The sequence below is a fragment of the Crotalus tigris genome, unplaced genomic scaffold (genome assembly GCF_016545835.1).
Source record: "Crotalus tigris isolate CLP2741 ecotype Arizona unplaced genomic scaffold, ASM1654583v1 scf7180000024465.619267, whole genome shotgun sequence".
Lineage (NCBI taxonomy): Eukaryota > Metazoa > Chordata > Lepidosauria > Squamata > Viperidae > Crotalus > Crotalus tigris.
Genome location: NW_024100636.1, coordinates 150,998 through 171,290, shown reverse-complemented (window position 1 = coordinate 171,290; position 20,293 = coordinate 150,998). Strand labels below are relative to the sequence as shown.

Here is a 20,293-nt window from a genome sequence, read left to right as displayed (position 1 = left end):
CAAAAGAAAGAAAAAAAGAAAGAAAAAATACTATGTTACTTGAGGGCCTCATCATCCCTCTTAAACTAACATTCATTTATATCCAAAATCTTTAACCGTATTCCAACAGATGTTTAATTTTTAAATATTCCCTCTGATAAATCCCATCATCTAATTGCTTAATTCTCACTTTAGCCTTTTTTTTTTTTTGGCCAAACATCTTTCCTGATCAATAGGCTCCGTTGAATCAAACAGTCTTCCCATAGTCTTGTAGATGTTGTAGGTACAAAAAGCAAATCAAGTAGGACGTTTTTATGGGAATAAAAATATTTTACCAAATATTAAGGTGATTAGGTTAAAAAAAATCAATAAAACATATTTTAAAAAAAATAAAATACTTCAAAAACAAGATTAAAAAATACAATACAATCCTGTAAAAAATACACCCAAATCACTCAGGAAGATGTCATCCCGTAATAATGTAACAAGGGTTGGAAACAGAGGTTGACTCTGAGTGAACCTGGTTAATAATATCTCTGCAATTAAGGCACGACTTAAATTATAGGGGTGGGCTGTCATCGCTTTTTCTTATGAATCAGATTCGAGACGAAAATAGCCGGGGACTTGCAGTTGCAGGAAAGAGGAACTGCAGATGGCAAAGTGTTGGGAGCAATGATATAATATAAAAACTAATCCAGAGGAAAGAGGGAGGCAGTACTGAAATGATATTAATTTTTTTCTTCTTTTCGCGAAATAACCGGAATTAAACAGGAAGCCATGATAGGCATTAAAACACGGGTGTCGAACTCGCCGCGTCACGTGACGTGTCCAACACTGGAAGTTTTCAAAAAGAGACTGAACAGCCATTTGTCTGAAATGGTATAGGGTTTCCTGCCTGAGCAGAGGGTTGGACTAGATGACCTCCAAGGTCCCTTCCAACTTTATATTATTATTATTATTATTATTATTTGAAACTCAACATTAAGAAAACCAAAATCATGGCATCCGGCCCTCTCAATTCCTGGCAAATAGATGGGGAAGAAATGGAGGTAGTGACAGATTTTATTTTTCTGGGCTCCAAGATCACCTCAGATGGGGGACTGCAGCCAAGAAATTAAAAGACGCTTGCTCTTGGGGAGGAAAGCTATGGCAAATCTAGACAGCATACTAAAAAGCATAGACATCTACCCTGCAACAAAAAGTACGTATAGTTCAATGCCTATTAGGTTTTCCCAGTTTCAATGTATGGCTGTGAAAGTTGGACCATAAGAAAGGCTGAGCGCCAAAGAATTGAGGCCTTTGAACTATGGTGCTGGAGAAGACTCCTGCGAGTCCCTTGGACTGCAAGGCATTCAAACCGGTCGTCCTAGAAGAGATCAACCCCGACTGTTCTTTAGAAGGCCAGATCCGAAGTTGAAACTCAAGTACTTGGCCACCTAATGAGAAGGAAGGACTCACTGGAGAAGAAGCCGCGTGCTGGAGAAAGATGGAGGGCAATAGAAGAAGGGACTACAGAGAATGAGACATGCTGGATGGAGTCACTGAGCAATATGCGTGAAGGCTTAATGGACTCCTATAAGATGGGAAGGACATAAGACCTGGAGGAATGTTGTCCATGGGGTCGCGATGGGTCGACACGACGTCGCAATTAGCAACACAACAAAATGTATTATTAGGATCATCGCACAGTCAAGCCAGAATGTCAGTACTGATTTGGCATTTTGTCTACCTATCGAGTCCTTACCCAGGACCTGGGATAGGCAGATGTTTGATGGTATTACAGATATCGTCGCAGGATGGAAGCAGTTCCTAATAAAGCTGCCTTTTGCAATTGACTAATAGCGAATTTGTCAATGCCAATGGTGTTCAAGTGGTGCTCCAGTTGTTTTGGGATTGCACCCAAGGAGCCTATTACGATTGGTACTACCCTTGCTTGCTTTTGCCACAGTCTTTCTATTTCTATTTGTAGGTCTTTGTATTTTGTTATCTTCTCCAGCTCTTTCTCTTCTATTATGCTGTCTCCAGGCACTGCCACATCCACTATCCAGACTTTTTTGTCTTTCTTATCGACAATTGTTAAGTCTGGGGTGTTATGTTGCAGGTGCTTGTCTGTTTGAATTCTGAAGTCCCAGAGCAGTTTAATTTTATCATTTTCTATGACTTTCTCTATTTTATGATCCACCAGTTTTTGCTTACAGGCAAATGATATTTTTTGCAGATCTTCCAATGCACCATTGTTGCTACTTTGTCATGCCGCTGCTTGTAATCAGTCTGTGCAATCTTCTTGCAACAGCTTACCAAGTGGTCCACTGTTTCTTCAGCTTCTTTGCATAGGCGGCACTTACTGTCTGTTGCTGTCTTCTCAATTTTGACTTTGTATGCATTTGTCTTTAAGGCTTGGTCTTGTGCAGCCAGAATTAGTCCTCGGTCTCTTTCTTCAATTTTCCTGCTCTTAGCCATTGCCAGGTTTTATTATTATCTGCTTTCCCAGCTATTTTTTTCATGTATTGGCCATGTAGTGCTTTGTCTTCCCATGCCTCTATTCTGTTCTTCATTTGGTCTTTCTTGTAGGCCAGTTTGGTCTCTCCAGTAGTTAGTAAGCCTTCCTGATATACTAATTTCAGTGCATCTTCATCATTGTTCTTCAGATATTCTTCCAAAGCCATTTTTTCTTCTTCAACCATCTGATGTACTTGTAGCATTCCACGCCCACCTATTTGCCTTGGTAGATAAAGTCTATCAATGTCACTGCGTGGATGAAGGGCATGATTCATTGTCATTATTTTTCTGGTCTGCCTATCCATTGCTTTTAGTTCTGCTTGAGTCCAGTCCACTATTCCAGCTGTGTACCTAATGACTGGGATTGCCCAGGTGTTGATTGCCTTTATGGTATTTCCTCCATTGAGTTTGGACTTTAAGATCTTCTTCACTCTCTTGATGTATCACCTCTAATCTTTTTCTTGACTTCAGGTGGTTTGATGTTGTCAGCTTGAAGGATACCCAAGTATTTTGTAGTACTCTTCCTCATCCAGACTCTTAATGTTATTTTCGTGGGGCATCTTGATTCCTTCAGTTTTCACTATTTTTCCTTGTTTGATAGTAAGTGTGGCACATTTGTCCAAGCCAAACTCCATTACAATATCTTGGCTATATATAAGGACAGTGTTGAGCAGCGATTCTATTTCAGATGATGTTTTCCATACAGCTTCAGATCATCCATGTAAAGGAGGTGGGATAGTCTGGCAGATGTTTTTGATGTTTGATAGCCATGTCCTGAGTTATTCAGTATTGTTGACAGAGGAAACAGTGCAATAACAAATAGTAATGGTGATAATGAATCTCCTTGAAATATTCCTCTTTTGATATTAACCTCTCCCAGCCTCTCACCATTGATCTGCAACTGTGTCTTCCATTGTGCCATCGATCTTTGCACAAATGTTCTGATGTTTCTACTGACTCCTGTTATTTCTAGGCACTTTATTATCCAATCATGTGGCAGAGAGTCAAATGCCTTTTTGTAGTCAATCCATGCCACATTCAGGTTGGTCTTCCTTCTATTATTATTATTATTATTATTATTATTATTATTATTATTATTATTATTATTATTGATCATCGCACAGTCAGCCAGATGTTCAGACTGGATTTGGCATTTTGTCTACCTATCGAGTTCTTACCATATTATTATTATTATATTATTATTATTATTAAATGCGAGTAGATCAATAGATACCACTTCAGTGGGAAGGTAACAGCATTCCATGTGCCTTTGGTATATAGCAGTGGTTCTCAACCTTTTTAATGCCGCGACCCCCAACCAGTCGTAAGTCGAGGACTACTCAACCGGTCGTAAGTCGAGGACTACTCAACTGGTGCAGCACCGTTTGCAGAATGGGACTTTTGGCGGGCTCAGCAGGGCAGAGACAGCCTGGACAATTCCTATTGGCCTTTGAAAGCCAATAAAATTAGACTCTATTCAAGAGAGTCTATTCTATTGGCTTTCGAAAGCCAATAGAATAAGAGGGAGTAGCACAGCTAAGGAAAAGTGGGAAAAAAATAGCGGACTGCGTTGTTTGGCGACCCCCGTGAAATGGTCGTTCGACCCCAAATGGGGTCCCGACCCACAGGTTGAGAACCACTGGTATATAGTCATGCTGGCCACATGACCACGGAAATTGTCTTCGGACAACGCTGGCTCCCTTGGGCACAACTGACAGAGAAACCTTTACCTTTTTAAAAAAATACGTATATATTCATATAAATACGTTTAAAAAACAGGAGCATGACGATTCTGGAACTTGTTACAGGTAGTCCTCAACTTCCGAACACAGCTGAGCCCAAAATTTGCCTTGCTAAGCCAGACAGTTGTGAAATGAGCCTTGTCCCGTTTTACGACCTCTCTTGCCACTGGTGTTAAGTGAATCGTCACATTGTTAAGTGAATCACAGGGTTGTTCAGCCAATCTGGCTCTCTCATTGGCATGTCGGACGGTCGCAAAAGGGGGAATCACGTGACCCCGGGATGCTGCAACCATCATAAACACATGCCAGTGGCCGAGCATGTGACTTTTGGTCACGGGGATGTTGCAACGGTCGTACGTGTGAAAAACAGTCGTAAGTCAATTTTTCAGTACCACTTTCACTTTGAACAGTCACTAAATGAACAGTTGTAAATCGAGGACTACCTGTATATATTAAAAGTAGGAACTTTTAATAGAGAGAAGTCTCTCATTACTTTCCAAAGTTACCAAAGAAAAGAGGGTTAAAATCAAATCTAGAGCTTCTACAGCAGGGATCTTCAAACTTGGCCCTTTTATGACTTGTGGACTTCAACTCCCAGAATTCCTCCGCCAGTGTGCCTGGCTGAGGAATTCTGGGAGTTGAAGTCCACAAGCTGGGGTCTTCAAACTTGGCCCTTTTATGACTTGTGGACTTCAATTCCCAGAATTCCTCAACCAGCATGCCTGGCTGAGGAATTCTGGGAGTTGAAGTCCACAAGTCATAAAAGGGCCAAGTTTGAAGATCCCTGTTATACAGCCTACAGCAGGGGTGTCAAACTCACAACATCACGTGATGTGTTGCGGGGTTTCAGCGGGACCCTCTGTAGGCCGGCAGTTTGACACCCCTGGCCTACAGGAAGAATTGTCACCTCATCCCCGCACGTGTGGGAGAATGAACTCGGATGGATTTATCAAAGGTGTGGGAAATAATTTAGCAGAGAAGGAATTGTGAGCTGTAAAGTCTAGCGCCTATCCTGAAAGAGCTGATCGCAAACCAAGAGAGACCACCAACTTAGACAAGCGTGTACTCCGGATTTGCAGGAGATTAAACCAGATTAAGCCACTCCGCAATCCGGCTACTTTCCCGAATACTTCCAGGGTTGGCATGAATGAAATTTAATTTTTGTTTCGATGCTAAGGCCTCCATATACTTTTGGGATTTCCTGATGACACACAAACATCCCGCCAAGCAACTTTGCATTTGTCTTCATTCTGTCGTTGCATAAGCCAATTTTAAGTTTCTAATGAAAACCTCACCCCTTGTTTTGCCACCTCAGCTCTGCTGGGTCCGATTTCTACCTACCTGCCTCCTTTCCCAAGACTAACCTACATGGGTAATCTCAAAAGTTAACTTGCTCATATCATCTTTGGCAGACAAAGCCAAAAGATGTTGGTCAAGAATTACCAACGGAGGAAGAGTTAATCAAAAAAAATTCTAGATTGTGCAGAAATGGACAGCCTGACACTGAAAATGAAAGAGAAAGAAGATTCAGAATACTTTAGAACAGTGTTTCTCAACCTTGACCATTTTAAGGCATGTGGACTTCAACTCCCAGAATTCCACAGCCAGCATTGCTGGCTGTGGAATTCTGGGAGTTGAAGTCCACATGCCTTAAAATGGTCAAGGTTGAGAAACACTGCTTTAGAACATGGGATACTTTTTATCCATGGTTAGAAAAACGAGGCAGAGAGAAAGGAACTTAATATATATTAGTAAGTTAAATATTGGAACCCAGACAATATGCTGACAAAGAATTAAAGAGAGACTAGTATAGCTATTTCGAGCTATTTAGCTCTCATCAGCTAGCCATACCCTTCTAACAAGCGGCCCAGGTTCAAATCTCAGAAGGGTATGGCTAGCTCAGGGGATAGGCAACCTTGGCTCTTTTATGACTGGTGGACTTCAACTCCCAGAATTCCTGAGCCAGCATGGCTCAGCTTGGAAACCTCTCCCTTTCCCCTCAGCATGGCTGACTCAGGAATTAGTAATAGTAATAGTAGTAAAGTTGGAAGGGACCTTGGAGGTCATCTAGTCCAACCCCCTGCTCGGGCAGGAAACCCTACACCATTTCGGACAAATGGCTGTCCAGTCTCTTCTTAAAAACTTCCAGTGTTGGAGCCTTTACTGCTTCTGGAGGCCAGCTGTTCCACTGATTAATTGTTCTCACTGTCAGGAAGTTTCTTCTTAGTTCTAGGTTGCTTCTCTGGGAGTTGAAGTCCACGAGTCATAAAAGAGCCAAGGTTGCCTACCCCTAGGCTAGCTGATGAGAGTTAAATAGCTCAAAATAGCTATACTAGTCTCCCTTTAACCCTTGTGAGCAAAATCTAAATTTATATATATAAATAATGAGTTAACTTATTTGGAAGGGGCCTGGCCAATGTGAATGCATTGACCCAAGGGTGGGCTACAACCATTTTTTTTCTCTTTACAACCCTGTAATCCCTTTCATCGGTGTGGAGTCGGAGCGACTGAATGGAACTGAGCATTTACTGGCTGGATGCCCTTCCTGATGCCTATACAGAGTTCGCAGCAAATATTTTCCCCTTGTTTCCTTGACAGAGAAACATCTGTCGCTGCCTAAGATCGAACTCTCGACCTCTCAAGTGTGAGGTGAGCAGTGTGAGGCCACCACACCGCTTGGTGGGCTACAACCAATACAGTGACTAAATCAGGCGTGTCTAACCCACAGCCGCATGAGGCCCTGGACAGCTAGTAATGCAGCCCCTCAAGAGAGTAAAAAATATGACAAAAATAAAGGAAGTTTGTTAATTGCATCCCATTAATTGTATTCAATATTTTATATGCAGCCCAAGACGATTCCACTTCACTCATTGTTGGCCCGGGCAAGCCAAAAGGTTGGACGACCGTGTTCTAAACTATCATTGTTATTTATTTTTATCCCGCCTTGATAATTATTTTTAGAAATAAATCAAGTTGACAAGCATAGCTGATACTCCTTCCTATTTTCCCCATAACATCAAGCCTGTTAGGTGGATTGAGCTGAGAGTGACTGGCCCAAAGTCACCCACCTGTCTTTCATGCCTAAGGCGGGACTAGAACTCACTGTCTCCTGGTGATTGGCCCAAAGTCACCCAGCCAGCTTTCATGCCTAAGGCGGGACTAGAATTCACAGTCTCCTGATGATTGGCTCAAAGTTACCCAGCCAGCTTTCATGCCTAAGGTGGGACTAGAACTCACCCTCTCCTGGTGATTGGCAAAAAGTAACCCAACTGGTTCTCATGCCTAAAGCAGGACTAGAATGCTTTGTCTCCTGGTTTAGTTCAAAGTCACCGAGCCAGCATTCATGCCTAAAGTAAGACTAGAATTCACAGTCTCCTGGTGACTGACAAAAAAGTCACCCAGCTGGCTTTCATGCCTAAGATGGAACTAGAACTCACCATCTCCTGGTGATTGGCCCAAAGTCACCCATCTGGCTTTCATGCCTAAGGTAAGACTAGAACTCTCCGTCTCCTGGTGACTGGCCCAAAGTCACCCACCTGACTTTCACGCCTAAGATGGAACTAGAACTCTCCGTCTCCTGGTGACTGGCCCAAAGTCACCCACCTGGCTTTCATGCCTAAGATAAGACTAGAACTCTCCGTCTCCTGGTGACTGGCCCAAAGTCACCCCAGCCTCTTTCATGTCTAAAGTGGGACTAGAACTCTCCATCTCTTGGTTTTGGTGCCTTAACTAGCAGACCAAACTGGCTCTCCAAGGCTTCAACTCTTAGAGCTCAGGATTAGCTGTGCAAAGAGCGAAAGGACCGTGAGGTATTGCGGAAAGAATTCAGAGAGACACGCTCTCTCCGGGGAATTAAAGCAAGAAAGCGGAAGGCTGCACTCAAGTTAATGGGTCAAAAGTCCTCCCCGTCGATTGACACCGCGTGTAGGAAAATCCTGCTTGCCGTTGGGGTAAAGGCAGAGAAAGCAGCAAAGAGGCTGGCAGACTTTGGCCTCGCCACGTGGACAAGCAGCGCGAGAGGGAGCAGGGTTTACCTCAGCCCAAGAACGCCATTTAAGGGACAACGGCACCATCTTCCCCCTGCCGTATTTCACACGGCGATCAAACAAGCCGGATCTGGACTGCGAAACTGCAATCCAAGAGGAAGGAGAGAGCCCCCCCACTCCTGGAGAAAGTCCCCCCACACACACACAAAAAGGAAAGAATTCCTGGGTGCAGAGAAAGGGAGAGCGCGCATGGTCTCGCACCCAGGCCTCCGCTTTAATTTGGAAACGCTGTCTGAAGCTTTGGCCCTGTCACTGACGTGGAGGGTGTGCTCCCTTGGATGAATTTGGAATGTTATTTGGCAAGGGGTGGGCTCCTAGGCTCTGAAAAGGATTTGGACAGTCGAAAGAGACAGATTTTTTCCGAAAGGAAAAAAAAAAAGAATCGGGGGGGAAAGGAGAGAGAGAGAAAGAGAGAGAGAATAAGAGAGAGGGAAAGAGAATGGGAGTGAGAACAACAGAGAGGAATGAGAAAGAGAGAGAATGAGAGAGACAGAATGAGGAAGAAAGAGAAAGAGAGAATGAAAATGAGAGGGAGAATGAGAGAGACAGAATAAAGAATTAGAGAGTAAGAGGGAGAAAAAGAAAGAAAGAAAGAAAGAAAGAAAGAAAGAAAGAAAGAATAGGAGAGAATGAAAAAGAGAGAGAGTGAGAGAGAGAGAATTAGGGAGAATATGAGACAGAATGAAAGAATTAGAGAGTAAGAGCGAGGGAGAAAGAGACAGAATAAGAATGAATGAATGAAAGAAAGAAAGAAAATAAAAGAGGAAAAATGATAGAATGAAAGAGAATGAAGAGAATAGGAGAGAGAATGAAAGAGAAAAAGAGAGAAAGAGTGAGGGAGAATGAGGGAGAAAGAGAGAGAATGAGAATAAAAAAAGAAAAGATGACAGAATGAGAGAGAAAATAAGAATGAGGGAGAGAAAAAGAGAGAAAGAGTGAGAGAGAATGAGGGAGAATGAGAGAGAATGAGAATGAAAAAGAGAAGATGACAGAATGAGAGAGAAAATGAGAATGAGGGAGAGAAAAAGAGAGAAAGAGTGAGAGAATGAGAGAGAATGAGAATAAAAAAAGAAAAGATGACAGAATGAGAGAGAAAATAAGAATGAGGGAGAGAAAAAGAGAGAAAGAGTGAGGGAGAATGAGGGAGAATGAGAGAGAATGAGAATGAAAAAGAGAAGATGACAGAATGAGAGAGAAAATGAGAATGAGGGAGAGAAAAAGAGAGAAAGAGTGAGAGAATGAGAGAGAATGAGAATAAAAAAAGAAAAGATGACAGAATGAGAGAGAAAATAAGAATGAGGGAGAGAAAAAGAGAGAAAGAGTGAGAGAGAATGAGGGAGAATGAGAGAGAATGAGAATGAAAAAGAGAAGATGACAGAATGAGAGAGAAAATGAGAATGAGGAAGAGAAAAAGAGAGAAAGAGTGAGGGAGAATGAGGGAGAAAGAGAGAGAATGAGAATAAAAAAAGAAAAGATGACAGAATGAGAGAGAAAATAAGAATGAGGGAGAGAAAAAGAGAGAAAGAGTGAGGGAGAATGAGGGAGAAAGAGAGAGAATGAGAATGAAAAAGAAAAGATGACAGAATGAGAGAGAAAATAAGAATGAGGGAGAGAAAAAGAGAGAAAGAGTGAGAGAGAATGAGGGAGAATGAGAGAGAATGAGAATGAAAAAGAGAAGATGACAGAATGAGAGAGAAAATGAGAAAGAGGGAGAGAAAAAGAGAGAAAGAGTGAGAGAGAATGAGAGAGAATGAGAATAAAAAAAAGAAAAGATGACAGAATGAGAGAGAATGAAAATGAGAGAGAGAAAAAGAGAGAAAGAGAGTAAGCTTTCATTAAAAAAAACAAACAATGAGTGTTTAAAGTAAGTTTATAATATTAAATATAACTGAACTTAGAGCTGCTGTGAAGAATACTGGAAGCCCTCTCTTTATATCATTCTCTCTCTTTTTTTGTGGCCTGGTTCTGTTTTCCTTCCTATTAGCTTTCCCTGCTATTTCTACTTTTTTTCATTTTTCCCTGTTTCTAACTCAGGGAAAAACAGACAAACCCAAAGTCGGAAATGACATTCCTTTTTCTTAGTGCTCTTAAAACTTCAAATAAAAATGGTATGCAAAAGAAAGAAAACGATCGTTATCGGGATTTTTTTAGAAAAAGCTGCAAAATATAACGGGAACCCCGTTTTTATTTATTAAACCTATTCAGTCATTGATTGATTGCTGGGGTCTCCTCACAATTCGCACACTTACACACCCATACACACACACACACAGAAACAGAGAGATACACAAATAACCCCTAGAGCAGTGGTTCTCAACCTGTGGGTTGGGACCCCATTTGGGGTTGAACGACCATTTCACGGGGGTCACCAAACAACGCAGTCCGCCATTTTTTTCCCCTTTTCCTTAGCTGTGCTACTCCCTTTTATTCCATTGGCTTTTGAAAGCCAATAGAATAGACTCTCTTGAATAGAGTCTAATTCTATTGGCTTTCAAAAGCCAATAGGAATTGTCCAGGCTGTCTCTGCCCTGCTGAGCCTGCCAAAAGTCCCATTCTGCAAACAGTGCTGCACCCGTTGAGTAGTCCTCGACTTACGACCGGTTGAGTAGTCCTTGACTTATGACCGGTTGGGGATCGCGGCATTAAAAAGGTTGAGAACCACTGCCCTAGAGCCACAATAAAAGCTGATAACAAAAGCAGTTAAGCTGATAACTAAATCCCTGCACTAAGTGGCCTGTTCCTTAAAAACACGTTCAAAAGCCAGAGACAGGATACAACCCAGCGGGGAACAGATTTTCAGAAAACCAGGAGCAATGCTAATCATGAGGAATTAATTAACATTGGGGAGCCCCTTCAGACAACGTCAAGGAAAAGGAGAGATTAAGGCAGTGGTTCACAATTTTTTTAATGCCGCACCCCCCAACTGGTCATAAGTCGAGGACTACTCAACCGGTCGTAAGTCGAGGACTACTCAACTGGTGCAGCCCCGTTTGCAGACTGGGACTTTTGGCAGGCTCAGCAGGGCAGAGACAGCCTGGACAATTCCTATTGGCTATTGAAAGCCAATAGAATTAGACTCTCTTGAATAGAGTCTATTCTACTGGCTTTCAAAAGCCAATAGAATAAAAGGAAGTAGCACAGCTAAGGAAAAGGGGGAAAAAATGGTGGACTGCGTTGTTTGGCGACCCCCGTGAAATGGTCGTTTGACCCCAAATGGGGTCCCGACCCACAGGTTGAGAACCACTGGATTAAGGAAAGGTAGAGAGAGAGAAAAAAAAAATCTCCAAAGTCATGCAGGCATAAATTGTGCTGGACTTTCAAATTATTCTTCAGGATTTGCCCTTCAGCTGGTGCCAAGCGTGTACTTCCAGTATAAGAGAACCCGTTTGGTTAAGAGGAACCAGGCTAGAAACTGGGAGACTGTGAGTTCTAATACCAGTCTAGGAAGGAAAGCCAGCTGGGAGATCTCGGGCCAATCACCAGGAGATGGTGAGTTCTAGTCCGGCCTTAGGGATGGAAGTCAGCTGGGAGACTTTGGACCAATCACCAGGAAACTGAGAATTCTAGTCCTACTTTAGGCATAAAAGCTGGCTGGGTGACCTTGGGCCAATCACCAGGAGAGGGTGAGTTCTAGTCCGGCCTTAGGCATGAAAGCCAGCTGGGAGACTTTGAACCAATCACCAGGAGACTGGGAATTCTAGTCCCTCCTTAGGCATGAAAGCCAGCTGGGTGACTTGGGGCCAATCACCAGGAGACAGGGAATTCTAGTCCCACGTTAGGCATAAAAGCTGGCTGGGTGACTTGGGGCCAATCATCAGGAGATGGTGAGTTCTAATCCCTCCTTAGGCATGAAAGCCGGCTGGGTGACTTGGGGCCAATCACCAGGAGACAGGGAATTCTAGTCCCACTTTAGGCATAAAAGGCGGCTGGGTGACTTGGGGCCAATCACTAGGAGATGGTGAGTTCTAGTCCCGCCTTAGGCATAAAAGCCAGCTGGGTGATTTTGGGCCAATCACCAGGAGACGGCAAGTTCTAATCCCTCCTTAGGCATGAAAACTTGCTGAGTGACTTTGGGCCAGTCCCTCCCTCTCAACCCAACCCACAGGGTTGTTGTTGTGGGGAAAACAGGAGTAGGAAAGTGTCTTGACTATGTCGGCCGCCTAGCGTTATTTGTAAAAAGGCCTGACACACACACACACACACACACACACACACACAACAACTAAATAAAAATCAACGCATAACATCCCCTCCTTTTTGAACTCTTCCAGAGACCAGCTTAGCTGCTGAGCTCGGTGCCAATCAAGGTCTCCGGTCTGGGCACAGGAGCGCAATTACTACACTGGAGGAATCAACTATGGAGGTCACCACTGCGAATAGAGCAGTGGTTCTCAACCTTTTTAATGCCGCGACCCCCAACCGGTCGTAAGTCGAGGACTACTCAACTGGTGCAGCACCGTTTGCAGAATGGGACTTTTGGCGGGCTCAGAAGGGCAGAGACAGCCTGGACAATTCCGATTGGCTCTTGAAAGCCAATAGAATTAGGCTCTATTCAAGAGAGTCTATTCTATTGGCTTTCAAAAGCCAATAGAATAAAAGGGAGTAGCACAGCTAAGGAAAAGGGGGAAAAAATGGCAGACTGCGTTGTTTGGCGACCCCGTGAAATGGTCGTTCGACCCCAAATGGGGTCCCGACCCACAGGTTGAGAACCACTGGAATAGAGGCACAGATCAACCCTCCCGTCTGGCACCCGACAGTGTGTTGTCGTCTCCGGTGGGAACTTTCGCCCTCTGCTGAATAATTGAAGACTCGAGAGAGCCCGCTTATTGATTGGGACGTGAAACAGAGACACCTGACAGAAGGTGCTTCCCCAGGGAGGGAGGAGAAAACAAATTTAGAAGAGACAAGACAGCAACAGGGGAAAAAAAAAAAAAAAAGGCTGGCGCAGACCGGCTCAGTTCAGCTTATAGATAGGAGGTCCTCGGCTTACGACCAGCTGGGAGCAGAATTTCCACGACTGAGCGAGGCAGTGGCCCAGCGAGCCCGGCCCGATTCGACGACCGTTTGGCCAGGCGTACTAAGCGAATCGCTGCAGACGTTAAATGAGCCACGGGGCCGTTAAGTGAATCTGGCTTTCCCCCTGCTCCCCCCCCCGTTGACTTTGCTTGTCGGAAGCCGACTGAGAAGGCCGCGAGCGACAATCACACAACCCTGGGATGCTGTAGCCGTCCTAAATGCAGGCCGGTTGGCAAGGGCCTGAATTTCGATCACCTGATCGTGGAGATGCTGCAAGGGGTGGTTAAGCGTGAGAATCGATTGCAAATCCCTTTCTTCACTGCCGTTGTAACTTTGAATGGGCATTAAACACATGGTTGTAAGTTGAGGACTACCTGTCGGAGGAGGAAGAGAAGGGGACTGTGGGGTCCTTGGTGCTCTCTGAGCTTGCTTGTTTTCTTGCAGACGTTTCATGACCCAACTAGGTAACATCATCCTTGCTAGAAGGGAGTAATGTTTGTGGGGAGGAGGAGGAGGAGGAGGAGGAGGAGGAGGAGGAGGAGATGACGACAATTCCCTGGAACTCTTTTCTGCACCTCCTACTTGGGGGTGCAAATATATGCAAGCAATTGTGTAAAGACCCGAGAAAAACCTTAATTTTGCCTTTTGGCGAATTAGGAATAATGACTCATATTATACAATGCATGCACTTTGGCATGGTCCAATCTCTTGCAGAATAAGATCTGTCCTCTTGTCCTCCCCTATCTGTAGCTTTGGAATAATTTGGACACAGGATGGAGGCAGGAGAGAGAAAAGGAAAGATTTGGGAAAACACTTTCACCACACGCGAAGCACCTGGCTAAGCACTACAAAATCCCGAGATGGCTTAGAAAATGCTACTATTGTGGTTACAGGGGAGGTGGATTTACAAAATATTGCAGTTCAGTATATCAAGACTTGTAGCAGCGAGCCCTGAGTTCAAAGCCACTGTAGCGACAGAGAATCTCAACCTACCGTGGGTAGTCTGCAAAACAGGAGACACAATCCAACATTTTATTTTGCCTTCGCAAAGATTTGGCATTATTTCTGCCAGTGTCCCAATGATTCATTTTTTAAAGTGTTGTTATATCACATGGTCAATAGTCAATAGTTCGGCAACTTTATGATGGGTGATGGGTGAACTTCAACTCCCAGAATCCCCCAGCCAGCATTTGTGGACTTCAACTCCCAGAATTCTGTATTCAGCATCTGTGGACTTCAACTGCCAGAATCCCCCAGCCAGCATCTGTGGACTTCAACTCCCAGAATCCCCCAGCCAGCATCTGTGGACTTCAACTCCCAGAATTCCCCAGCCAGCAGTTGCGAACTTCAATTCCCAGAATTCTCCATTCAGCCTCCACTCCCAGAAGTCCACCCATCTTAAAAGTTGCCGAAGTTGAGCAGCATTTTGAGGAAGTTTAGATATTTGCAGAAATCAACTTGCAAAGATGGCGAAAACTCTTTACTTGCCGAAAAGGGCTTCTGAGGAGAACAGGGCAGAAAGCAAGAGTTTAAAAGCGAGTGTCTGGAACGAGGACTATACACCACACGGTGCTCGTCCGTAAGCCCCACGTGGAGGGATGGCTCCTCTATTGCCTAATTTTTCTCTGGAAAGCAGAAGTTCATGGCTCTGGCAATGCGGCATTGTCGTATCTGCAGGCGGCACACGGGCTCTAAATGTCTACGTGCAGAACACCAACAACCGGAGGGGCGGGAATATTTTTAGATATTGATGGAAATGAATGTATTTTGCTTCAAAATAGCCCCCCCCCCCCGTCTGCCCTGTCGCTTCTTAAAAACACAGGGCCAAACCTCCATTGGAATGCCTTTGCACGCTCTCTCTCCCCCCCCCCGTCTTTCTCTCCCTCTCTCCCCCTCTCCTCTTTCTCTCTCCTTCTCTGTCTTTCTTTCTCCTCTCCCCCTTCCCTCTCCCTCCTCTCTCTCTCTCCTCCTTCACTCCTCTCCTCTCCCACTCCTTGTCTTTCTCTCCTCTTTCCCTCTTCCTCTCCTTCTTTCCCTTTCTCTCCCTCTTCCCTCTCTCCCTTTCTCTCCTCCTCTCCTCTCCCCCTCCTCTCCCCTCTCTCCTTTCCCCTCCTTCTCCTTCTTTCCCTCTTTCTCTTCCCCCTCTCCTCTCCTTTTCCCTCTCCTTCCCTCTCTCCCTCTTTCCCTCCCTCTCCTCTCCCCCTCACCTTCTTTCCCTCTCCCTCCCTCCCTCTCCTTTCCCCCTTCTTCTCCTTCTTTCCCTTTCTCTTCCCCTCTCCTCGCTCCTTCTTTCCCTCTCCCTCCCTCTCCTTCTCTCCCTCTCCCCTCCCTCTCCTTCTCCCCTCTCTCCTTTCCCCCTCTCCTTTTCTCCCTCCTTCTCCTTCTTTCCCTTTCTCTTCCCCCTCTCCTCTCCTTTTCCCTCTCCCTCCCTCTCTCCTTCCCTCTCTCCCTCCTTCTCTCCCTCCCTCTCCTCTCCCCCTCACCTTCTTCCCTCTCCCTCCCTCTCTCCTTTCCCTCTCCTTCTCTCCCTCCATCTCCTTCTTTCCCTCTTTCTCTTCCCCCTCTCCTCTCCTTTTCCCTCTCCTTCCCTCTCTCCCTCCTTTCCCTCCCTCTCCTCTCCCCCTCACCTTCTTCCCTCTCCCTCCCTCTCTCCTTTCCCCCTCCATCTCCTTCTTTCCCTCTTTCTCTTCCCCCTCTTCTCTCCTTTCCCTCTCCCTCCCTCTCTCCTTCCCTCTCTCCCTCCTTCTTTCCCTCCCTCTCCTCTCCCCCTCACCTTCTTTCCCTCTCCCTCTCCTTCTCCCCTCTCTCCTTTCCCCCTCTCCTTTCTCCTTCTTTCCCTCTTTCTCTTCCCCCTCTCCTCTCCTTTTCCCTCTCCTTCCCTCTCTCCCTCCTTTCCCTCCCTCTCCTCTCCCCCTCACCTTCTTTCCCTCTCCCTCCCTCTCCTTTCCCCCTCCATCTCCTTCTTTCCCTCTTTCTCTTCCCCCTCTTCTCTCCTTTCCCTCTCCCTCCCTCTCTCCCTCCTTCTTTCCCTCCCTCTCCTCTCCCCCTCACCTTCTTTCCCTCTCCCTCTCCTTCTCCCCTCTCTCCTTTCCCCCTCTCCTTTCTCCTTCTTTCCCTCTTTCTCTTCCCCCTCTCCTCTCCTTCTTTCCCTCTCCCTCCCTCTCTCCTTCCCTCCTTCTTTCCCTCCTTCTCCTCTCCCCTTCTCTCCTTTCCCCCTCTCCTTCTCTCCTTCCTCCTCCTTCTTTCCCTCTTTCTCTTCCCCCTCTCCTCTCCTTCTTTCCCTCTCCTTCCTTCTATCCTTCTCTCCCTTCTTTCCCTCCCTCTCCCTCACCTTCTTTCCCTCTCCCTCCCTCTCCTTTCCCCCTCTCCTTCTCTCCCTCCTCCTTCTTTCCCTCTTTCTTTCTCTTCCCCCTCTCCCTCCTCTCTCCCTCTCCTTCTTTCCCTGTCCCTCCTCTCCCCCCTCTCTCCCTCTCCTTCTCTCTCCACTGTTCTCTCTCCCCCTCTCCCCTCCTCCTCCTTCTCTCTCTCTCTCTCTCTCTCTCCCCCCACACACACAATTTTCAATGTAGAAATAATTATAGCAATCTTCCTCACAGGGCTGACAAAAGGATTACTGAGGTGTCTTGCAGAGAAGCTTCAAAGACTTTGCTGCACGTGATTAAAAAAACAAGCTTGCATTTCATGGGGGCCCTTTCAGACAAAATGGTAGGCTTGGCATCCTTGGGAGACCCAAAATCAGCAAATGGTGTTTTAAGCCTGCCCAGGGACGGCAGGGTGCGAAGAAGAAGAAGGAGGAGGCAGGGGAAGGAGTCCGTTTAGAGCCCATTTGCCACTGAGCATGTCGCGGGCGCACTCACAAAATGGTTGCCACGGGAGACTCGCCTGTTCAAAAAAAAAATAATAACCTCACCCTCCCAAAATACTTATTGGTTAGAAAGCGAATGACACGCCTTCCTTGGCATTCTTTCTACCCATCCGGAAGGAACTTCGGACAGCCTGAACTTATGGCTACAAATAAACACCACAAAGACTAGATGACCTCCAAGGTCCCTTCCAACTTTATTATTATTATTAAGACAGATGCCCCACATCACCCCAGCTTCCGATCCGTGTTTTCATCTCCATAACCTTCCCCAAAATAACGAAGGGCTACATTTATGATCCAGATGAGAACCAATCTGGTCTACTGGTTAAAGCACCAAGCTAGAAAGTGGGAGGCCGCGAGTTCTAGTTCCGCCTTAGGCAGGAAAGCCAGCTGGGTGACTTTTGGGCGAAACTCCAGGAGAGGGCCAGTTCTAGTCCTGTCTTAAGCATGAAAGATGACTGGGTGACTGTGCCAATCACCAGGAGACAGTGAATTCTAGTTCCATCTTAGGTATCAGTTGGGTGACTTTGGGCCAATCACCAGGGGACGGTGAGTTCTAGTCCCGCCTTAGGCATGAAAGCTGGCTGGGTGGGTCAATCACCAGGAGACGGTGAGTTCTAGTCCCGCCTTAGGCATGAAAGCCGGCTGGTTGACTTTGGGCCAATCACCAGGAGACGGTGAGTTCTAGTCCCGCCTTAGGCATGAAAGCCGGCTGGGTGACTTTGGGCCAATCATCAGGGGACGGTGAGTTCTAGTCCCGCCTTAAGCATGAAAGCCAGCTGGGTGACTTTGGGCCAATCACCAGGGGACGGTGAGTTCTAGTCCCGCCTTAGCCATGAAAGCCGGCTGGGTGACTTTGGGCCAATCATCAGGGGACAGTGAGTTCTAGTCCAGCCTTAAGCATGAAAGCCGGCTGGGTGACTTTGGGCCAATCACCAGGAGACGGTGAGTTCTAGTCCCGCCTTAGGCATGAAAGCCGGCTGGGTGACTTTGGGCCAATCACCAGGAGACGGTGAGTTCTAGGGTTAGGAATGCAAACCAGCTGGGTGACTTTGAGTCAACCCTTCTCTCTCTCAGCCCACTCCGCCCCAAAGTTGTGGTAGTTGTGATGAAAATAACAGGAAGAAACAGTGCTGGGATTCTTTAATCCCAACTAAAACTAGGGACGTTTGCCATCTTGAGTCATTTGTCGAAATAATAAAAGTCGGGATATAAACAAATAAATTCATCACAACAGAACTTTGGCGCATCGCTAATACCGCCCCAATTCTTAGAAAACTTGTCTCAAAAGAGCCATTTAGAGTTCACCGCTTAGACTTGGAAACACCATTTCACACAAGTGATTGTGGTTTCCCCCCCCCCTTTTGTGCAGAGAGGGTCCCAAATAATAATTCAGCTGCTTTGCAAAATGAACCGTGCCTAGCTGTCTCTCCTCTGCCCAAACAACCCCTTGTAAGCTTTACACAGCGCCGTGGAAAAATTTGAATTCTCACTGCCAAGTTACTGTTTGTGTCACAAATCACCAGCATTCCCTGACAGGAAACAGGTTGCAGGTGTATTGACAAACCTGTTTGAAAGCTGCACTGAGGCAATTCAGGATATTTATGGGGTTCAAGACACATTTCACCAAATATTTCACCCCATCCCCTCTTGGGCCCGACTGCAGCTACACAAAGACCACTGGCACACAGACACAACCAAACTTAACTTTTTTTTTTTTTTGCAAAACAAGAGCTTTAGATCCTGGTGGCCCATCCCAAGACCAGATTCTCCCCCCCCCACCCTCCCCATTCCAGCAAACCACGGTTTGGAAAAGTCACCCCGTCCGTCCAAACGAGCAAGAGGGCAATAGAGTCGAGTATGGGGTTTGTTTTTTTTTCAGGAAGAAAACAGCCGAACATCTGGAAAAAAAATCTCAGCCGCCACATCTGGAATGTCTCTTTTGCTCACCTGGCTGGCTTTGTAGAACTGCTTCTTCAACCCTGCCACAGACATGATGAGGAGGAAGAGGATGGTCCTCGGGATTTCCGCCGGAGTCTGCTGAGGAAGCTGGACCCCAATTTGGGGCAAGGCGATGGTGGGCTGGTGTGTGTGGGGGAGAAAAAGATCAGAGGGGGGCAGAAAAAGATCAGAGGGGGGCAGAAAAAGTGGGGCAGGAGGATCCCAGCACTGGCATGAAGGGGTCAGCAGCCAGGCAGGGCAGGGGTGGGGGGTGTCAGGCAGATCCTGGCCACCCAGGAGAGATACTCTAGCCTTGGGGAGAATACAGGGTGGCCCCCACAAAAGAGGCTGGGGTCTGGATCAGAGCAGCCCAGGAGCACCAAAGCAGCCCCTTCCCCAATGAACCAGCTCTCCCTGCTCAAGGGCAAAAAACAGCCAAAAAAACCCCCAATTTAAATGCCAAAAACCACGGAGAAGCTTCGAATGGGGGGGGGGCTCTGCCAAAGACAGAGGGAGACTGCCTGGCTGAGAGGGGCTGTTTTAAGAAGCCGAGAAAGGCAGCCACTGCCCCCAAATCAAAACTGGCTGGCGGTTTGAACCGGCTCAAGAGACTAGTCCTCAACGAGGCCAAAGGAGAGCAGAGCCCTCCGGCGGGCGGAGGAGCCGGCTTAAAGGCTTGAAAATGATGTTTTGAGCAGGGAGGGTGGGAGTTGTCCCTTTTTCCCCTTCTTCCTTTCCCCGAGAAGGGCAGCCGAAGAGAGGGAACGAGAAAGGGAAGCAGGAGGAGAGCAGACGGGGCGGAGGGAGGAGAAGGGAGGGCGGAGGGACACACAAAGTAGCTCCCGGAGCAGACGGACCAACGGGCGGGGACAAAGGGGAAGGAGGGAGACGAACGACGCCCTTCGGCTCCCGCGGAGCTCCGAGCTCAGCCCCGCTCGCCCTCCGCGCCCCTCGGGATGCTACACGGCCCGTTTGCCCAGTTCCGTCCCCCTCTGCGCCTGCGCAAAAACGCTCTTATGTCCCTCGGCGGAGGGATTCCATTTAAAAAAGCCAGAGCGGGAGGGAGGAGGAAAAAAAGAGGATCCGGTTCCACGCTTTCCACCATAGATAAATAAAGGATAGAGCGTTCGCGTCTATATTCGCGTCCCTTCGCGAGGGGCAGAGAGAGCATCAAGGAAAGCGCCAGAGCGCCCCCTAGCGCTTTT

General features: G+C 46.5%; 1 protein-coding gene across 3 annotated transcripts in view; it reads right to left on the bottom strand.

Moving 5' to 3' along the window:
• SH3GL1 (SH3 domain containing GRB2 like 1, endophilin A2) overlaps nucleotides 1-20,081 on the bottom strand; it is a 71,972-nt gene extending 51,891 nt beyond the window's left edge. For 2 of the 3 annotated variants that reach the window (XM_039332836.1, XM_039332837.1), the window contains exon 1: nucleotides 19,098-20,080. In XM_039332836.1, coding sequence (XP_039188770.1) covers nucleotides 19,098-19,142 — 45 coding nt within the window. In that variant the 5' untranslated portion in view covers nucleotides 19,143-20,080. Of the gene's footprint in view, nucleotides 1-19,097 lie in introns of all 3 variants that reach the window. The other variant, XM_039332835.1, reaches the window with a different exon arrangement.
• Nucleotides 20,082-20,293: the final 212 nt, after the last annotated feature.